Source organism: Hypanus sabinus, chromosome 16 (assembly GCF_030144855.1).
Source record: "Hypanus sabinus isolate sHypSab1 chromosome 16, sHypSab1.hap1, whole genome shotgun sequence".
NCBI classification, from domain to species: Eukaryota; Metazoa; Chordata; class Chondrichthyes; order Myliobatiformes; family Dasyatidae; genus Hypanus; species Hypanus sabinus.
The window spans coordinates 11,162,875-11,182,495 of record NC_082721.1 but is presented as its reverse complement, the minus strand read 5'-3'; the positions used below and the strand labels follow the sequence as shown (position 1 = coordinate 11,182,495).

At 38.9% G+C, this 19,621-nt stretch overlaps 1 protein-coding gene across 6 annotated transcripts in view; it reads left to right on the top strand.

Annotated features, from left to right (window-relative positions):
* LOC132406011 (protein strawberry notch homolog 2-like) overlaps positions 1–19,621 on the top strand; it is a 168,508-nt gene that overhangs the window by 78,981 nt on the left and 69,906 nt on the right. For 5 of the 6 annotated variants that reach the window (XM_059991136.1, XM_059991132.1, XM_059991134.1 and 2 more), the window contains one exon: positions 18,196–18,318. In XM_059991136.1, coding sequence (XP_059847119.1) covers positions 18,196–18,318 — 123 coding nt within the window. Of the gene's footprint in view, positions 1–4,197; positions 4,317–18,195; positions 18,319–19,621 lie in introns of those variants that run through there. The other variant, XM_059991137.1, reaches the window with a different exon arrangement.

Here is a 19,621-nt window from a genome sequence, read left to right as displayed (position 1 = left end):
AAGTTGTGGAATTGAATACAATAAATAATGTTCAATAGAATCTGGAAATTATCGTTATGTTTTAAGTTATAAACACTTATCTGTTTATCTAGCATGTTTGTTCCCTCGTATTGTGGACACAATGAGGCTCCGCAATTAACTTAATTGAAAAGTAAAATCTGCATTTGCTGGAAAAATTAAATTTAAAAAAATGCTAAAATGTGCTCAGCAACTCAGACAGCATCTGTGGAGAGAAAGAGCATGAAATAGAGTTGACATTTTAGGTTGATTAACTTTTACCAGAACTAAGTAAAGTTGGAAAATATGTTTAAAGGCATCATAAAGTTCTGTTGATGTAGCCATAAATGACAGCATATTTTTTTCAGAACTCTACCGCCAATTCACTGTTGCATCAGTATGACCAAACAAGAATAGTTTGGGATGTGAAGTTTTCCTAGTTAATGGGTTGTTGCTTAAAAGAAAACAAATAAAAGACAGAAGAGCTTTATGTGCTGCAATTCAAGACATTCCAAAGAGCTTTCAGTGCAATGCAAGAGATATGAAATACAGTCATTGCCACGTTTCCACTTTCACTAATTCTTCCGCTTTCTGAGGAGATTGAGGCATGAAAAGCTCCCCAAGTTCATTCCAACAATTTTTTTACAGGAGCATTATCGCTAGTGACCGGCCTGGCTGTATCATTGTGTGGTATGTAAGTGAAAAAGCTTCAGACCACATGACCCTACACAGGATAGTTAAAAACCATCAAGAGGTCTCCAGCAGGGTCTTTCTCCTCCCTGTCTGTGATGTTTTCTGGGAGTGTTGTATAAAAGAGGTCTGAAGCATTGTTGAGGATCAAATATAATCTATTGGATTATATAATTGACCTACTACTGTCAGGAAGGAGGTGCAGGAGCATTTAGTTCCCCTGGATAGAGATTGTGGAAAGCGAATTGTAATCTTTCTCTCCACCAGTCTGAGTGACTCATGGAAACCTGTATCTGCTGCTTCAGTAGCTACCATAATGCTTTTATTTTGAAACACTTAAATATCCTACTATCCCATATTCAGAGGATGTATTTGAGGACATTCTTTGCTGTGACTGGTGGTGCACCTTCAAAGTCTCACTGCTTTTGAGTGGTACAACTCTAATGGGTGTGCAACCACAAGATACATCAGCGAGTTGGTATTGAAAAGTTGTGACAGGCATAAGGACTGCTTGAAGTATTGCCTCCATGTAGAGCTGATGGATCATTGTGTACATTACATCTTCCATAACATGGAGGTGTAGAAGATAAATATCAGCAAGATATCAAGATATTGATATTAAGATATCAATAAATTAGAGAGAGTGCAGAGACGATTTACTAGGATGTTACCTGGGTTTCAGCACTTAAGTTACAGAGAAAGGTTGAACAAGTTAGGTCTCTATTCATTGGAGCATTAGAAGGTTGAGGGGGGATTTGATCGAGGTATTTAAAATTTTGAGAGGGATAGATAGAGTTGACGTGAATAGGCTGTTTCCATTGAGAGTAGGGGAGATTCAAACGAGCGGACATGATTTGAGAGTTAGGGGGCAGAAGTTTAAGGGAAACACGAGGGGGTATTTCTTTACTCAGAGAGTAATAGCTGTGTGGAATGAGCTTCCTGTAAAAGTAGTAGAGGCCAGTTCAGTTGTGTCATTTAAGGTAAAATTGGATAGGTATATGGACAGGAAAGGAGTGGAGGGTTATGGGCTGAGTGCGGGTCAGTGGGACTAGGTGAGAGTAAGCGTTGGGCATGGACTAGAAGGGCCAAGATGGCCTGTTTCCATGTTGTAATTGTTATATGGTTATAATTGTCACACCCAGTGTTGTTGATGGTTAAAAAAAAACAGTAATTCTAATTTTGTTAAATATCAAGGGGTATTTTGCCAGGTTAGTGATAGCCTGTCACAGAAATGTTACTTGCCACTAATCAGCTAAAGGCTGCTTACTGTTTGCATGTCACTATTAGTTCGTAATGTGGAGCATTCAAATGAAAATGCGTACTCTACAATTTACTGCCAGTGATGATTTCATGATGGAGCTAAGGTCACTCATGAGGCTACTGAAGATAACTGGGTAAAGAAAGCTGTCTAGTTCCCCTCTCAACAGTGTCTTGAGCCTGAAGTGATCAGCCTACAATAACCACAGCAGCCATGGTGGTTAGCACAGTGCTTTACACTACAGGTGACCTGGGTTCAATTCCTCCGCTACATGCCAGGAGTTTGTATGTTCTCTGTGTGACCCCATGTGCTTCCTCAGGGTGCTCCTGGTTCTTCCAAAGACATACCGGTTGATAGGTTAATTGGTCATTGTAAATTGTCCTGTGATTTAGCTAGGGTTAAATTGGGGGACTGCTGGGTGGCGTGGCTCAAAGGGCTGGAAGGATCTACTCTGCAAGGTATATCAATAAATAAACTACACAATATTAATAAATGTTTGGTAATTGGTTTATTATAGATGCATGTAACAACACCCAGCAAAAGGCTTTTCTCAGCATCATGCCATCCAGATGAATCAATCCATATATTTGGGTACTACAAAATGGGAAAAATATATAATGTTACAGTTGCACAGAAAGTGTAGTGCAGGTAGATAAATGAACTGTAAGGGCCTCAAGGATAGATTAACAGATGGAGAGTTCTTTATGGTATAAGAGTAATCTTATAACGGCAGGATAGAAAATGTCCTTCGTCCTGGTGATACATGTTCTCAAGCTTTTGTATCTTCTGCCTGACAGACGGGGATAAGAAAATGTGACTGTGGTGAGAGAGGGCTTTGATTGTGTTGGCTGCTTTCCTAAGGCAGTGGGAAGCAGAGAGGGGAGACTCTTTTTCATGATGGACTGTGCATACAATTCACTGCAGTTTGTTCATGGTCTTGTGCAGGCAGAATAGTTACCATACCAAGTTGTGACGCATGTGGATGCGATGTTTTCTGTGGTGGTAAACTGATTTATTGTTGTCACATGTATCGAGCCACAATGAAAACCTTCTGGCATACCAACTGTCATATCAGTAGGTTGAGGTCATTCAAGGGAAACAATAACACAATGCAATATAAAGTGTTACAGTGACAGACAAAGTGCAGTGCAGGCATTCAATAAGTTGCAAGGACAAGGAGGTAGATTGCTTGGCCAGGAATCTACCGTGTTGTGCTAGGGGACAGTTCAACGGTAAAAATCTATAAATATTAGAGTGTCATCAAGGATATGATGAATTTTCTTGGCCTTCTGAGGAAATAGAGGCTATGGTATGTGTTCCACAAGTATTTAATTTGTGCTTTCTTGCAATGTTCTCCCTCACTGAAGTCAATGGAAGTGTGTACCTGCTGGCGAGGATTACAGAAACGCACATCATGGAAACCTGTTGAGCCCTCAGACTATTGAGTCCTAACTAACACTCACACTAATCCTACATTTTTTTTTGGTATACTGTTTGTTTTAAGAAGTTGCTAGGAGTTAATAAGCTCAATATCACCTCATCTGTTCAAGGGTCCAAAACTGCTCTGTATGTTATTGCATACATTAAATTTAATTACAGTGGGAACCTTTAAATTAAAAATTGTTGAGCTGCCTTTTATCTATTAGTATAATAAGCAGTTTTAGCAAGATAGTCATAACTGGGGTTATGAATCCAGCTAAATAACTGTCTGTGAAATGTTATAACATTAAGGATTCTGTATACTGCATAAAAATCACAAAATAAATTGAGATTTTGTTTTACCTCTGAATTTATTCAGTTCTTCATTGATTTATAAAATTTTAACTTGATTTTAACTTGAACTATCTATTTGAATTGTCATTTAAACAGTTTAATTCTTTGGAACAAGAAAAATTTGAGTAGAAACATTCAGTCTTTATAGTGATACTGGCAGAATGATAGGTTTACAGTATACAGTAAATGCCTAAAGATTTTGTGAGCAATGTTAGAGCGTTTTTAATATTTTTCCATTTGACCCTTTAATTTGTAATAGCTTATACCAATTTGTTTAGCGTTGCAGTGGTTAAACTGGGAAGTTTACTGTAAGTTACACTGACTTGACGGTAAGGGTGCTTACCAAATGTGCATCATTTCCTGTAAATACTCTCTTCCTTAAAGCACGTCTTTAGTCAGACTGATGACTAACCTTTGGTCAGATATGCAAATATGTTAACTGAAAAGGAGGAGCCTCCCAGCGTGCTTATTGTTTTCTCCTTAATGTGCCTTTTTGTATTCTGTATTTAAAGATTTCTGAGCATTGCTTGGAATGGATTATATGTCCAAACAGCCTTTGTATAAAAAAATAGAAGCAGCCTGGAGAATTTTCAATAAGGTAACATTCACTTTCTGATTGTCTAATCTTTGTGAGCTGCTGTATCAGGTTATTTGCTGGGGCTCACGACGTGGCAATTTCAACTAGAACCGTTTTAAATGAAGCTATTTTCTAATTACACCTGTGTTGTTGAAAATGGCTACAAAGAGAATATTTGTACTTGTTTTAACTGAATTTAAAACAATAGTATTCTCTGCAGCAGAGACATACAGTCTGAAATTTGGTTATGTTGTTAAATGCTTTTAGAGTAGGAAGATTTGACACTATTTAAATGGGTGAATTCTTGCACCGAAATGTTTTGACAATATGAAAACTTGTTGACACAGGTTTAAAAAGAATGTTTAAGTTCTACACTTCAGAAAGAATGGCAGTACTAAACTTGATCGTTGAATTAAGAACTTGGTTCTTTATAAAGTTTTTTTCTATAAACTATCCATTTGAAAAAAATACTTCCGAGTTGATTCTCTCATATGTAATGATTTTTGTACATTCTAGAACATTCCAAATTCATTGTAGGAACGATGAAATGTTGGTCATCTACTTTGAAATGGGAGGATGGCATTTATCTGATAGTCTTTGGTCAGTTTTAAAACAAATGGCAAAAATCACGCTGTTGGAGGCATGGGGGAAGGTTGCATACCAAACCTAGTTAAAAATGCAACAATTTAGAGCTTTATTTATTTCTGTTTTCTTGTAGGAATGTATGGTGATATTGAAAATAAGAATTTAACAGTGGGGTTTAAACCTTTGAAGTTGAAAGGGGGATTTTTTGGCTTCTCATATGGTTGGTATGCACTACCGTAATGTTGTGAATAGAAAGTATTTTGTTACCTCAAGATCACAGTCTTTTAATTGCCTGGGCACTCAGTTTTTCAAGGTGCTGTGGTTGTCTTTGAGATCTAGAATGGAGATATTTCTGTTGTGTCTGTGCTGTCTGCCTCCTTCCTGGAGGGTGGAATTTGTTGGCTTACAATGTCAGTGGCCATAGGGAAAGTATAAACCACTTAAAGTTTGATAAGAGAATTACTGGCTCACTGTATTCTGCCAGTTGGGTGAGTTGGATGCTTCAGCACTTGGGTGTGGCATAAGCAATAATCTGGATCAGAGGGTTTTGGGGAATCTTTGAAAGAAGAGACCATAACAGCATGTAGTGCATGGTGTCCGGGAAGAGCCTCTGGAATTGTCCCAGTTCTCAGTATCTGTCTTTTGCCTCCTAGTGATGTGTGCCAGAGGCCACTTGCAGCTATCTGGCACAGCACTCAACTTATACTTCTAACCCTGTGCAAGAATTTCAGTTATGGTCACAGGAAAAGCCTTGGCAGCAGGACAAAGTTGTCTTCTTTCAGCAGGACAACAACCCAAAGCAGACTGCCAGAGCAACTGATGAAGAAAATTGATGTCCTTGAGTAGCCCAGTCAGAGTCCTAACCTTAACCCAGTTGAACACACTGACAAGACTTCAAGATTGTTGTCCACTGTCGTCGCTCCCCAAATAACCTGGTACAACTTGAGCAATTTTGCAAGGAAGAATGGACGCATCTTGCACCATTAAATTATGCAAAGTTACCAGACACTTGTCCAAAAAGATCACTGGCTGTAGTAGCTGCGAGAGGTGGTTCAATTGAGTGCCGAGCAAAGATAGGTAAATGCTTTTGAACTGCTGATATATCAGTTCTTGAACTTTTAGTTTTTCATGCTTTACAATTTTCCCTATTCTTTGGGCTTTCCTGTGAAAAAAGAGCTTGTAATTCACAAATAAAATTTCTCAGTTGGTGAAAATCACTGGTTTTAATGCTGATTTATGTGAGCAAAGGGTTTGGGACTGAATACTTTTACAAGGCACTGTACATGTGAGATGCCTCAGTCAGAACTTCAAAATGAACATCAACCTAAGGGAATGTTTTTCCATTCCAAACTTTAAATCTAAAGGTTGCCATACTTGTAGACATAATTTCCCCATATAAGTTGATGGATTTATTTTAAGCATGTACTTAATATTTTACAAACTCATTTGCAGTGTTAGCCTCTTGCCAGGTAATGAGAATCAGAATCAGGTTTATTATCATTGACATATGTAATGAAATGTGCCGTTTTGCAGCAGCAATAAAGTGCAATACATGAAAAACTTACTCTGTTACAATAAATATATTTTTAAAAAATCAAGTGGTACTAACAAAAAGCAAGTTATTAAGTAGTGTTCATGGGCCATTCAGAAAACTGAGGTCAGAGGGTGAGGATCCTTAATGATGGATGCTGCCTTCTTGAGACATTACCTTTTGAAGATGTCCTCAATGGTGGAGAGAGTAGTGCCCATGGTAGAGCTGGCTGTATTTACATCCTCTCTGCACCTTTTTCCAGTCATATGCATTGCATCACCATCTGGTATGGGGGTACCGGCTAATGAGAATGCTCCCCGAGGTACATTGTTCCCGCGGTTCATGGTGGAGAAGTATAAAGCATGGCCATACTAAGAATGAGATTTTTGTTTAAGGGAAAAAGAATACTTTCCACTGATCAGAGAATACTAACTGGCAATTTGATATAGGATTTTTAATTTACAGAAGGTTTTACTTCTGCTGCATCTGATTTTGGTGATATCAATGCGTCAATTAGAACATAGAACTGTACAGCACAGGATTAGGCTCTTTGGCCCATAATGTTCTGTTGAACTATGAAGCGGATGACGCTTAACTAAACAATCCCTTCTGTCCGCACAGGAGCCATCTTCCACTGTTCTCTGCAAATTCTCTTAAGAGCCTCTTAAACACCTCTATCATATCTGTCTTCACCATCTCCTCTGGCAGTGCATTCTAGATGGCCAGCACTGTTTTTAAAAAAATACCCTGCATGTGTCCTTTGAACTTCCCACCCCACCTTAAATAGATGTCCCTTCACCATTGGGCATTTCTACTTTGGGAAAAAGATGCTGTATCTGTGCCTATCATTCTATAAATTTCCCTCAAGTCTCCTCTCAGCCTCCGTTATTTGAGAAAGCAGCTCAGTAAGTGAATGAAGAAAATATAAATGCATTATTGTCGAATGACAAAGTAGTTTAAACCAAAGGATGGACTGTGGTAACCAAGCAATGTACTGAACTTCATATTGTTCTAGCAGTGACCTAGCACTAAAGCTGGAGCTGAATGGTGTCCTTCTGCAGTTTAAGTTGTGTGATCTTCAGGTGAAATATGATATTTTTCCAACCCAAGGTTCTTTGGAAGTCAAGAATGAGGCATAAAACTTGCTGCTTGAGATCGGTTATTAAACATTACAAGGACAAAGATGATGAAGGAAGAAGCGCGGGGGGGTGGGGAGAGAGGGAGCAGAGGTGTAGTATTCTATACTAGACAACTGATAACAGTATATTCCATTCAAATTCCATTGCTTGAATGAACCAATAAGATAGCCCCTATTCAAGTAATGATATGATCGCCACAGAAACTAAGAAAGTATCGCAAATGATATAAAGGCAAACTACCAAAAACAACTATGTCTGAAGGTAAACATATAAAAAATTACAAACCAGCATAAGAAAGTTAAATTATAAGGAAAACCACAATTATACAGACTAATCCAACCAATAGGAAAAAAGAACGTGCGATACACTCGTTTTGGGCTTTGCAGATGTTAGTGACATTAAAAGAAAAAGAAGCAATAGCTGCCTGGTTTTTTGCCTCACAGATTTTAAGCACTTTTACCTGCTTAGAAACTGTCAAGTTATTGGGAAAGCTTGTAAAAACATATTTCAATATCTTTAAGGATCAATTTCCTTTATCCAGTATGAATGCACTTTTACACCAGGTACTTCTCCAATTTCAAGGAAACTTTGGTAAATAGTTCTGATATCATTTAATTACCTAGGTGGGGAAAATGTGAGTTAATTGTGCAAGTAGCATCTAAACCTTCTACCTCACCCTCATTTCAAACCCAGCCTGTATTTGAAAAGATATGGTTTTAACACGTGGAGGAGGAACTCTCTTATTACGGAATCGTTTACTGTTTAATGTCTTACGGTTGAATCAGCAAGTGTAGAGTAAATAATGTACAAACAGTTCTGATGCACCATATTCATTATTCCAAAAATTAATAAAATACGGCATGTTTGAAAATATTGAGGGACTTCTACTTGGAGACTTGTGGTATAGGGTTGTCACAAGGACATCTATAAAAAATATTGCAAAATATTTGGTCTTGTCTATGTATTGGGAAATCTTTACTGGCAGTCATGCACTTGGTAATGCAGTGAGGCACTTCCACAGGCTGGGAACACAGAATTGTTAGCTGTCTATTTACACATTTAGACATTTTTATTACTGAAGGAATAATTCAGTTAGTTTTACTGTGTACTTAATATGGCACTTTTAAATATTTATATATTTTTCTATTTTAAACAAAATGATTAAATATCCAGTGCTCTCTGTAATGATTGGAATAAAACAACCCTTTAAAAAGAATGATTAACTTCTATTAAGCAATCATTTTATGTCATTTTGTCAGATTATCTATTCTTGGTTATTTTGAATCCTTAGCAGCACACACCTTTCCTTAAGTAGTTGCTAACATTGTAATCACAAATCACATTTTTTACATACCATCATTCCTAAGCAAAGCTTTAAAGAAAACACAAATAATAAATTACAACTCATTCAAAAACTGACAAAGTTTTACACTGAATTCCTGACAATTTTACGGCCAAACTGTTTTGAGAAGAGGGGGCCTATTTCATTGAATTTGTGATGTTTGGAAATGTGATCAGGTTGAGAGTGAAGGTATCAGAGCATAATTTTAAAAAAATTGAAATACTTGTCTGAATGCCTCATTGCAACCTCCTTTGAGATTTCCATCAGTCTGGACTACCATGAGTCAATTATATACCAAGTATTTACCAGTCCTTTTGTCATGCAGTCAGAACGCTGGATAGCGTAGTGGTCAGCATAATGCTATTGCAGCTTGGGGCATTGCAGAATTTGGAGATCAATTCTGTCCCATCTGTAAGGAGTTTGTATGTTCTCTTGGTGACAGCATGGGTTTCCTCAGGATGCTGTGGTTTCCTCCTACAGTAGGTTATTTGGTCATTATAAATTGCCCTGTGATAAAGGCTAGTGTAAATAGGGGGATTGCTCGAAAGTGCGACTCTTTAGGGCAAAAGGCTCTGTTCCAAAGTCTAAAGTAAATTTATTTTCTATATGCAGTACTGTGCAAAAGTCTTAGACATGTATATATAGCTAAGGAGCCTAAGACTTTTGCACATTGCTGTATTAATTTTACGTATTACACTGTACTGCGGCAGCAAAAGAAACACATTTCATGACATAAGTGAGTGATGATAAACCTGATTTTGATATGGGTCTCTATTGTGGACTGAGAGTGGGAAGGGGGCAGAGAAGGGGAATCATGATTGGGTTAAAGGGGAAGGAGTGGGAAGCACCAGAGGGACATTCTTTTGTGATCGGTAAACCAATTGTTTGGAATCAGATTATCTTGTCTGGTGTCTCTGGGGGAACTTGGTTGTCTTTGCACCTACTCCACCACCTGCTGCTGACATTCCTCCTTTGCCACCTGTCCTGCATCCCTCCCGCGACACTCCACCCTCGCTATTCCCAACATTGTTTGCTCCTGCCAGATTTACAAACTCGCTCTCTATTCCACTTTGACAAATACAGTACTGTCCAAAAGTCGTAAGCATTCTGGCTGTATGTATATGTGCTCAGGTTTTTTTGCACAGTATTGGGTGTGTCATATACAGCCATGAGATTCATTTTCTTGATGGGCATACTCAATAAATCCAGTAATCATAAATCAAATCGTTTAATTATCATTCAACCATACATAGATACAGCTGATGAGACTGTATTCCTCTGGGGCCAAGGTGCAAAGCATTCAAAATAGCAAGCAAAGAAGCTGATTCAGTGAAAAAAAAATGTATATAGGCAAAGACCCTGAGCGACAATGTCAGGTAATCGATGGTACAGTCCCCCGGCAATGCGCAGATGCACGCAGTCCAGCCTGTCATTCCACTACTTGAACATGGGAGGGCAGTACTGAGGGAAAAGGCCAGCCCCCAGCCGAGCACGGACGCCATGCTGTAATACTTTCACGTCTTCTCATCTGGTCTGCAGCAGTAGGCAAGTCTGAAGCTTGAGGCCCTGTCCTCACTACAACAGAGGCTACACAGCTTACCATATCAACCTATCATGCTTCCAGACAAGGGTAACAGGCCTGTGACAACTTCCATTATCACTGTCCAACAGAGTCTTCTGATCACAAGTGAATCAATGGAAGACTTCAGCCTCTGAGCTTGTAATCAGTGTGCAAGAGATAGCAAAGTGCAAATATAAAATGAAAGAAATAAGCATTAAGTGGCAAGGAGATAAGAAGAGCAAGTCCATAAGTTATGAGAACCCTCCTGTTTATGACTGTATCTCTTAAGTTTTTAATTACTGTTGTTATAATCTATTTGAAATTAGGTATGGTTCAAAAGCAGGCCATTCAATTCAACTTCTCTCTGTCACTAGTTATATCCCATTCACCTCTTCTAAAGATCTGTTTACGTAACCCTCTAATTCCTTTTTCGTCATGTCTACCCAGCCTTGTAAATTTTGTCTCACTCACTCAGTTGCCTTGGTATCCATTAAGTTTACCATATGTAATGCCCTGGTTAAGATTTCTGAAACTCTAATGTGAGATGTTTTTATTTTAGCAGTTTTCTGCAAAAACAATGTGTTCTGTTAGTAAGAGTGTTTTGACTTCATTTAAAGATGAGGGCATCTTGTCCAACTTAGCAATGTTGTGTCAGTCAATTGAGTTTGCCTTAGTACGTGTTGTAACTTTCTGCCTAGTTGGATGCGATGGAAAATTTGAGAGCTGGGCGGGATCAGATTTCTGAAGGACAGTAGTCTGGCTTGGGGTCTGTTTTTTTTTGTGTGTCTGACCCCTTTTTTTATTACAAAATCCTTTATTACAAATTTCGGTGCTATACAATATATACAAAACAGTGGCAAACACAATTACTGCACTACAAATAGACAATAGACATTACACCAGAATGTTGCCATCCCTATCTACGATGGCATTTACACCCCGCGGAGCCCAACGGTCTCGAAACTCCTCCAAGGCTGCTGTGGACTGCGCGTGTTCCTTTTCAATAGTTACCCGGGCACGAACATACCCCCTAAACATTGCCAGGCAGTCTGCCCGGGGAGATCCTCCCGCCACCAGTTTCCAAGACCCACGGATGGCGGATTTCGCCAGCCCCAGGAGCAAGTTGACTAGGACATCCTCATCCCTCCATGCCCCCTTCCTTACTGGATGACCATGTTGGGAGGAGCTGCAGAGCACAAGGGAAGATGCCCGTAGAATGTTGCTCGAAGGATAGGCCACGTTGTAAGAAGTGTTTTGTGCAGCTGAATGGTTCAGAGGAGGAAGTGCCAATACTCCTGACTTAACCAGTTCATTCAAAATGTCCTTTCAAACTATGGCTGGTGTGTTTCATGCAGAACATGGGTTCAGTGAGTGAGAAATCAAAGCAAAGCACCCAACTACTTCAGAAACAAGCTCCAGCACTTATGTGCACACTTAGTAGTTTAACTGTAATGGGCCTTTTATTTTTCTTTCTTTGTTAATTGTTTATTAAAGTTGAAGAATTGGTAAATATACTAACGTTTGTAATTTTATGCCAGTTTGGGATCTGTCATTTTCTGGTGAGCGATAACTGTGTATGGAGCAGCATTCACCACAATCAGTGTTCCTTAACCGGAACATCCCAACTTTCCTGTGTGGTTGAGCCCAAGTTATACCAATCCTAGACATGTATTACTTGACGGTGGCCTTCTCACCACTAAGCCACAAGGCTGTTAGCTGAGCTAGCTAGTGAGGCAACTTTGTATATGAGCCCCGGTGAGAGATTTGCACATATATTTCACCTCAATCCTTTTTTTATGCTAGCACGTTCCATATTCCCACTGCTCTTCAGTGAAAGAAGCTTCTGAACTCTCCGTTGGATTTCTTGACTTTCATCAATATTGATGGCCTCTTATTACACTCTTTCCCCAGTTGGGGAAATGTTCTCTCCATTGAGCTTTTCACTACGCAGATAACTTGGAGTTAATGTAGCTGAGCAAAAAGAAAAGAGAGAGATCAATAGGTTTTCAAATATGAAAGGAATGTGGGGTTATTGCAGAAGTAAAAGATGATTCAAACTCTTTTTGAATAGTAGAGCTGGCACAATGTGTTTTAGGAAAGCGAGAGTAGTTCAGTTAGTAATTCTAAATTTGTGTATATTTACAAAATACAATTACGTTGGTCAGTAAAACTATCAAAAATCTTTTCTTTGTACTTTTGTCAGTTAAATAAAGGTTCAGGTGAATTAACATATCACAGATTTTTGTTTTTATTGCATTTTGGAAAATACCCCAACTTTTCTGGAAATGGGGTTTGTATATTACAGGTTGCTGTTTCTTGATTATAGCTTGGCTTTCAACACCATCATCCCCTCACCACTGGGTCTCTGTACATCTCTCTGCAACTGAATCCTTAACTTCCACATACTCGCCACTGATAGGTAGTAGCATCTCCTTGCTGGTTATCAATACAGGCACATCTCCGGGATAAGTGTTTACCTCACTGTTGTACTCTCACTACACTCATGACTATGTGGCTCGAATGTTATCTGTAAATTTGCCGATAACACCACAGTTGGCAGAATCTCAGATGCAACAAGGAGGCATACTGGAGTGAGATAGGTTGGCTGGCTGAGAGGTGATGCAACAACAACCTTGCTATTTATTTTTTGCACTATTTAATTGTTTACTTATTGTAATAGTGATTTTTATATCTTGCATTGTGTTACTGCCAGAAGACAACAAGCTTCATGACCTGTTTCTGGTTTAAGATGGCACTAGTAAAACAGTACCGACTTAACAGGCAGCAAACACAACTGCATGCTACTTCATTAGTCGCACATTTTCTGGAAAACAATCACTGTGATCAATAGCCTGTAGCTTCCCTTTTGGATCTGAGCTTTTGAACCACCTGTATGACCTTTGAGGCTCCGCTGTTTTTGCAATATCTCAAAGGTGCAGGACAGTTGCAGCATGGCACGGATGGACTGAATCGAGGTGGCGGGGCCCAGCTTCAGGAGCAAGGATCAAACCAATGAATGGCCATTATTGGAGCGAAACTGTTCTTAAAATGTTGAGTGTGGGTCTTCATGCTCTATACCCTCCTCTCTGATGGTAGTAATGAGGAGTGGGCATGTCCTGAATGGTGGGTAAATGATGAAGGCTGCTTTCTTGAGTTATCACCCTCTTGAAGAAGTCCTCGATAACAGGCAGGGCTACGCTCATGATGGAACTGGCTGAGTCTACAACTCTCTGCAGCCACTTGCAATTTTGTGCATTAGAGGTACCATACTGAACTGTGTATCTGTTGAAAATTTTGCAAGTCATTGGTGACATAGCAATTCTTTTCACGCTCCTAATGAAGTAGAGAGCTAAATTAGAAAAGGTGTATTTGAAAGAGCTATCTTGTCCCTCTCTCTCTCTCTCACTCTCGCCTGCTCAATAGATACCCTTTCAACAAGAAATGTGTCCCATCTTGGTTCAGGAAAGACCTCCTTTTAATACAACTCCTTCCTCTCCTGGAACTGATGCCAGTGTGCTGTGAAAGGAGCCACTCCCACACCAGCCCTACCGCCCTGTTTTCCCTTGTGGCAAAAGAGGAAGCCAACAGACGTAGCTCTTTCAATACACCTCTTTTAATTAACTCTGCTTCATTAGGAATTTGAGAAGATCTGCTGTCTCATTTAATCTTTAGAATCTTAATATACGACCTTTTTAACTAATTGGTATCTGAAGTTTTCTACAATGTGCCTAATTAAATTAAAAACCTGCAGTTATTGAAATGTATTAATTAGGTATTCATCATTCTGTGAAACTGGAACTGACTGTGACTCATTTTCATAGGAAAGAAATGACTAGTGTAAAACCACCATGTGTTATATAGTAGAGGTTGCAGGGAGGGAGAGCAGAATGGGTTGATAATGAGTAACATTCTGTAAATGATTTAGTAATACAGATCATGTACATACTGTAAATGTGAAGCAAAAATGGAAAATACTCAAAATACACAAGAAATCGAGGAAAAAAATGAATAGGATATACATTTGGGTACAGGATATACTTGTTGGGTGAATAATTTGTCAGTACCATTGAGTAGTCCAACTTCGTTAATGATGTTTGAAATCCACAACTTGGTGAAGGGAAACGCATTTGGGATGAGATGAGAAATGCTGGCATTGGAAGCAAACAGGATGATTAATGAGTGCATTTGTTCTGTGGCATTTTTCTCAGTATGTGCCTCTTATGTTTAAAGAAGATATGTTATTTTGGTAGAACAAAAAATGAGGTAGAGTGAAAATGGAACGGAGAGCAAGAGGTATACAATATATAAAAGCACCAGGCTTCAACATTAACGTTTCTAAGTTGGATATGGGCTTTCTGTTATAGGGTCATAGAACAAAACCAAGTTCAAAGTCCAACGTAAAATTCATTATCAAAGTACATATATGTCACCATATACAACCCTGAGTTTTGTTTTCTTGCGGGCATACTCAGTAAATCCAATAAACATAGTAGAATCAATGAAAGACCACACTGGCCCAGTGAATCGAAGTTAACCACAGTCCTTATTTCCTGCAATCTGCCCACATTGCTCTAGGTCTATCCAGGTGCTCTTAAATGATTCTACTATAACTGGCTCAACTACTTCTGCTAGCTCATCCGATGTACTTATCCTCTGCATGAAAACATTTCCCTTCACATCCTTTTAAAATCTTTTCCCTCTATTCTCCCCAGTTGTGACTCCCCTACGCTGGGGAAAAGAGGTTGGTTAAAATTTTCTTCAACTTCCTTGTTACTTGCCAAGTCAAGTGCTTTGCATATTTCATCAACTGCCTTTACAAAATATATTATCTTCAGAGATTTCAAATAAACATGCAAGCTGCTTAATCATTGGAACTCCCTCAAACTAATGCTATTTAGTTTATACTGACTTTACATGTAAGCTTTGAGAAGTTCACAGTGTTGTTTTACTTGTAAGATACAAGTTATGATCTGTGAAGGGTACCTTGTTTATTTGAAGTTGCTAGAATATCATCTGAAATGCTTGGTGTAGTCAATTTTCCAAAAGCAATTTTAGTGCTTGCCTTAGTGTTGTCGAGTCCATTAGGCAAAACTGATAGTAGTGATCAGTATGCATATGTGATTATTGAACCCTGTGTAAATGAAAATACAGTTGTAGCTGCTGTTAGTGTTGATTTACATCTGTACTTATTGTTACAATATAAAGTAAATTAAGTTCAGTATAACTCTAGTAACCTGGCATCCTTGGGATTGTAGTGGTGCTGAACTAGCAGAAGTTCTGGCCTGTTCAGTTAATACCCAAGCACAATTTTATTTCACATTTTGTTAACAAGTTACATGGTATTAGAATAATTTTCAGTGAACCCAGAAATTAAAGTGAATGGGGAAACTGAGTCCTAGTGAGTTTTATTGGGTGTGGACAAGTTTTATAGAACCTGGTCCATATCAGCTAGTCCAATTCTGCTTGTCTCAAACTATCCCATATTTAGTACTCTGGCTGGAAATCTATAGCTTCCAGCCACACCCACAGCCCGGACCCTAGCCCACACTCTTGATACTGCAGCCAGCACATGCCAGCTTCAGGGAAGAAGAGCTCAGTGGATGATCAGGAGCATTGATGGGAGAAAAGATATTGTCAAAACTCTGCATTGGGACTGGGAGTGGATAGCTGAGATGGCAGCAAAGAGAGGAGAGTGGCAAGAAAAGGCTTGGCAACTGATGGACCAAAACAGGGGTGTAAAAAAGACAGCTGGGAGCTCAGGGTCCTTCTCATGCTTCTGGCTGTTAACATTTATTGTGCTTTCTGATTTCACATGTAGATAACTCTGACTTTGCACCAATCAGTGTTAAAAGATGCATTTCTGTGGAACAATGTGGTCTTCTTAGTTTCTCTACTTGATGAATGCAAAAGAAGGCAAAATATCATAAATATTTCAAAAATCTCATATTTAAGACTTCTCCCTTGTTGCAGAATATCTTTCTAAATATGCAAGTCATTTTCACAGAAAAGATCACCAGTCTAGGTTGGCTTGATATAGATGTACAAGAAGATAAGAGGCATAGACGGAGTGGATAGACAGACTTTTTCCCAGGGTGTAAATAGCTAAGGGGGCATAGTTTTAAAGTGATTGGAGGGAAGTATATGGGAATGTCAGAGGTAAGTTTTTTACAGTGTGGTGAGTGCATGGAACATCCTGCCAGGGGTGGTGGTAGAGGCAGATACATTAAGGGCATTTAGATAGGCATTTGGATGATAGAAAATGGAGGGCTATGTGGGAGTAAAAGGTTAGGTTAATTTTAGAGTAGGATAAAAGGTCAGCACAATATTGTGAGCTGAGGGCCCTGTACTATGCAGTAATGTCCTACGTAAGTAGTAGCATTTCAATTGAAATAAATCCCATCTGTACTGTGGAGGTGCTTCTCCTTGCAAAGCACATGTTGTAGCAGAAAGTTAAGTATTTTGCCCAGAAACAATGGACTTAATATTTGCCCTGCTACTGTGCCCATTCTGTTTTGCTGGGTAAACTTAGAAGGTAATTAAACATTCTCAATCTCTTAATATGAGACCCAAGCTTGGTGCTTTACCCCGTCATAGTTTCTTATCAAAGCAGGTTGTGTGTTCTATGATTGTTACATTGCTTAAATCAGGCTTAACTAATGTATTTGAGAGCCTCCTTTAAATATGACACTGGTCAAGTTGTTTGACAGGATTAAGTTTTTTTTTCCCCTTAGAGTTCCATACCCAGCCTCTGGAGTAAATCTGTCACCAATGGCAGCTTTCTGGGCCATGATCTATTCACAAAACAGTTGACCAATTTTGCACAGGCAAATCAGTGAGTCATTTTAAGTCATTCGCAAGTTGGCTGACTGGTGGCACAATGGCATCAGCGCCAGACTCTGGAGCAAAGGCTCCCGAGTTCGAATCCAAGTCGGGCCACCCCCGAGCACGTTTCCATCCATGCCGGATCGAGCATCAAGCTAGTCACTTGGCTTCATAAAAAAAAAACAAGGGTCGAGTCAGGAACATTCATATCATGACCCAGTTAATCTGAAAGGAGGCCAATCCTAACATCACGCACCAGCCAAGAATGGCTGACTGGTGCGACACGTTAATAAAAAATTGGCAAGTTCAGCTTTAAATCCATACTTCCATCAATCTATTTGACCCCCTACATTCAGGACAAGAACAGAGGATGACAAATAGCTTCTACCCCCAAGTCATAAGACACTCTGCCACTACCCAGTTCTCATCATGTATGAAGCGCCAGCAGCATCATACTGTTTACTTTTTAACTGGCGTCATAAATGCAGCTTATCATTTGTTAATCTATTTGTGGGAATATGACTGTGGTGCGTGTTTGTGAGTTATATATACTATGTTGTGTACCTTGGTCTACAGGAATGTTGTTTCGTTTGATGGTATATATGTGTATGGTTGACAGTAAACCGAACTTGAAATGCAAATTCAAGTATATCTTTAATTAACAGTGATCAGAGCTCTCCTCAAGTCTCCTTCCTTCCCTGGAATGTATGCTTGTGGAATATTCTAATGTTCTTATTCTAGTAACAAGGAAAATATGGAATCTTAGGAAAGAACTTTATACTTTTAAAGTATTTTAACCTTTATTGATTGTAATGATCGTGTGGATGCAGTATGATATTTCTGCTAAGAATAAATCTTTAAATTTCATTCAGTGAATATTGCATCATTCAGCTGACTTTCATTTCTTTTGTATTTTGCAGGATATAAGTTACATTGATGATAGTGTCCTTTTCTCCTCACCTGAATCACTGCCTGATATAGCCGATACTGATGAGTTTAATCTTGACGTTCTTACTCCAAGCCTTTGGGACTCAAGGCTTGAGGTCAGTATTAAAAACCTGTAATTGCTTATTTTGGTTTCATAAGAGACACACTTCCAAAGTTGAAAGCTCAAAACTGAATAAGTTCTATATGGTGTTGATAATTTGTGATATGGTGAGCAGTTGATGATCACAGAGGCATAATATGGTTCCCTAATGTACTCATCCAAAATGAATGTTGGAAAAGATCAGAAGTCCAACGAATAAAATGGAGAGATTCATAGTTGGAGTGTATAATTTGTGTAGATAAACTAATTAGAAGCATTCCCATCCCAGTCCTAAAGTAGAATATAGGACAAAACTGGCCCTTTGGCTCAACTCAGCCATGCCATCCAAGCTGCCCACTTAAGCTGGTCCCATTTGCCTGTGTTTGGCTTATATTCCGCTAAATCTTTTCTTACCATGTACTTGTCCAAGTGTCTTTTAAATATCACCTGGATACAGCTATAGAGAAAATGAATATGGAAAAAAATTGTGCTTTTTAAAATATGTTCAGTGGCCACTTTATTAGGTACATCAGTACACCTATACATTAATGCAAATATGCAATCAGCAAATTATGTAGTAGCAGCTCAAAGCATAAAAGCATGTAGATAACATCAAGAGGTTCAGTTGTATAGACCAAACATCAGAATGGGGAAGAAATGTGATCTAAGTGACTTTGACTGTGGAATGATTGTTGGTGCCATCAGGCATGTTTGAGTATCAAAAACTGCTGACCTCTCTGGATTTCCATGCAAGCTGTTTCTAGCGTTTGAAGAGAATGGTGCGAGAAGCCAACAAACATCCTGTGAACGGCAGTTCTGTGGGTGAAAACTCCTTGTTGATGAGAGAGGTCAGAAGAAAATGGCCTGACTGGTTCAAGCTAACAGGAAGGTGATAATAACTCAAATAAGCATATGTTGCAACAGTGGTGTGCAGAACAGCTTCTCTGAATACATACCACATCAAACCTTGAAGTAAATGAGCTTATAGCAGCTGGTGATGTTGGTGTACCTAATAGGTATGCCTAATAAAGTGGCAATTAAGTATCTATTGTTACTGGCAATCTAGAGAGAATATTTTACTCCTCCTGTTGGAGTTTGTTAATTTATAACTCGTATCATGAGAACTTCCTAGCAAGAGGTCTGACTGGTAAGGCAGATGAACTGGACCTAGAAAATTATATAGAACTGAGATATTATAGCCATTAGATAGATAGATAGATACGTTATTCATCCCCAAGGGGAAATTCAACATTTTTCCAGTGTTCCATACACTTATTGTAGCAAAACTAATTACATACAGTATTTAACTCAGTATAAAT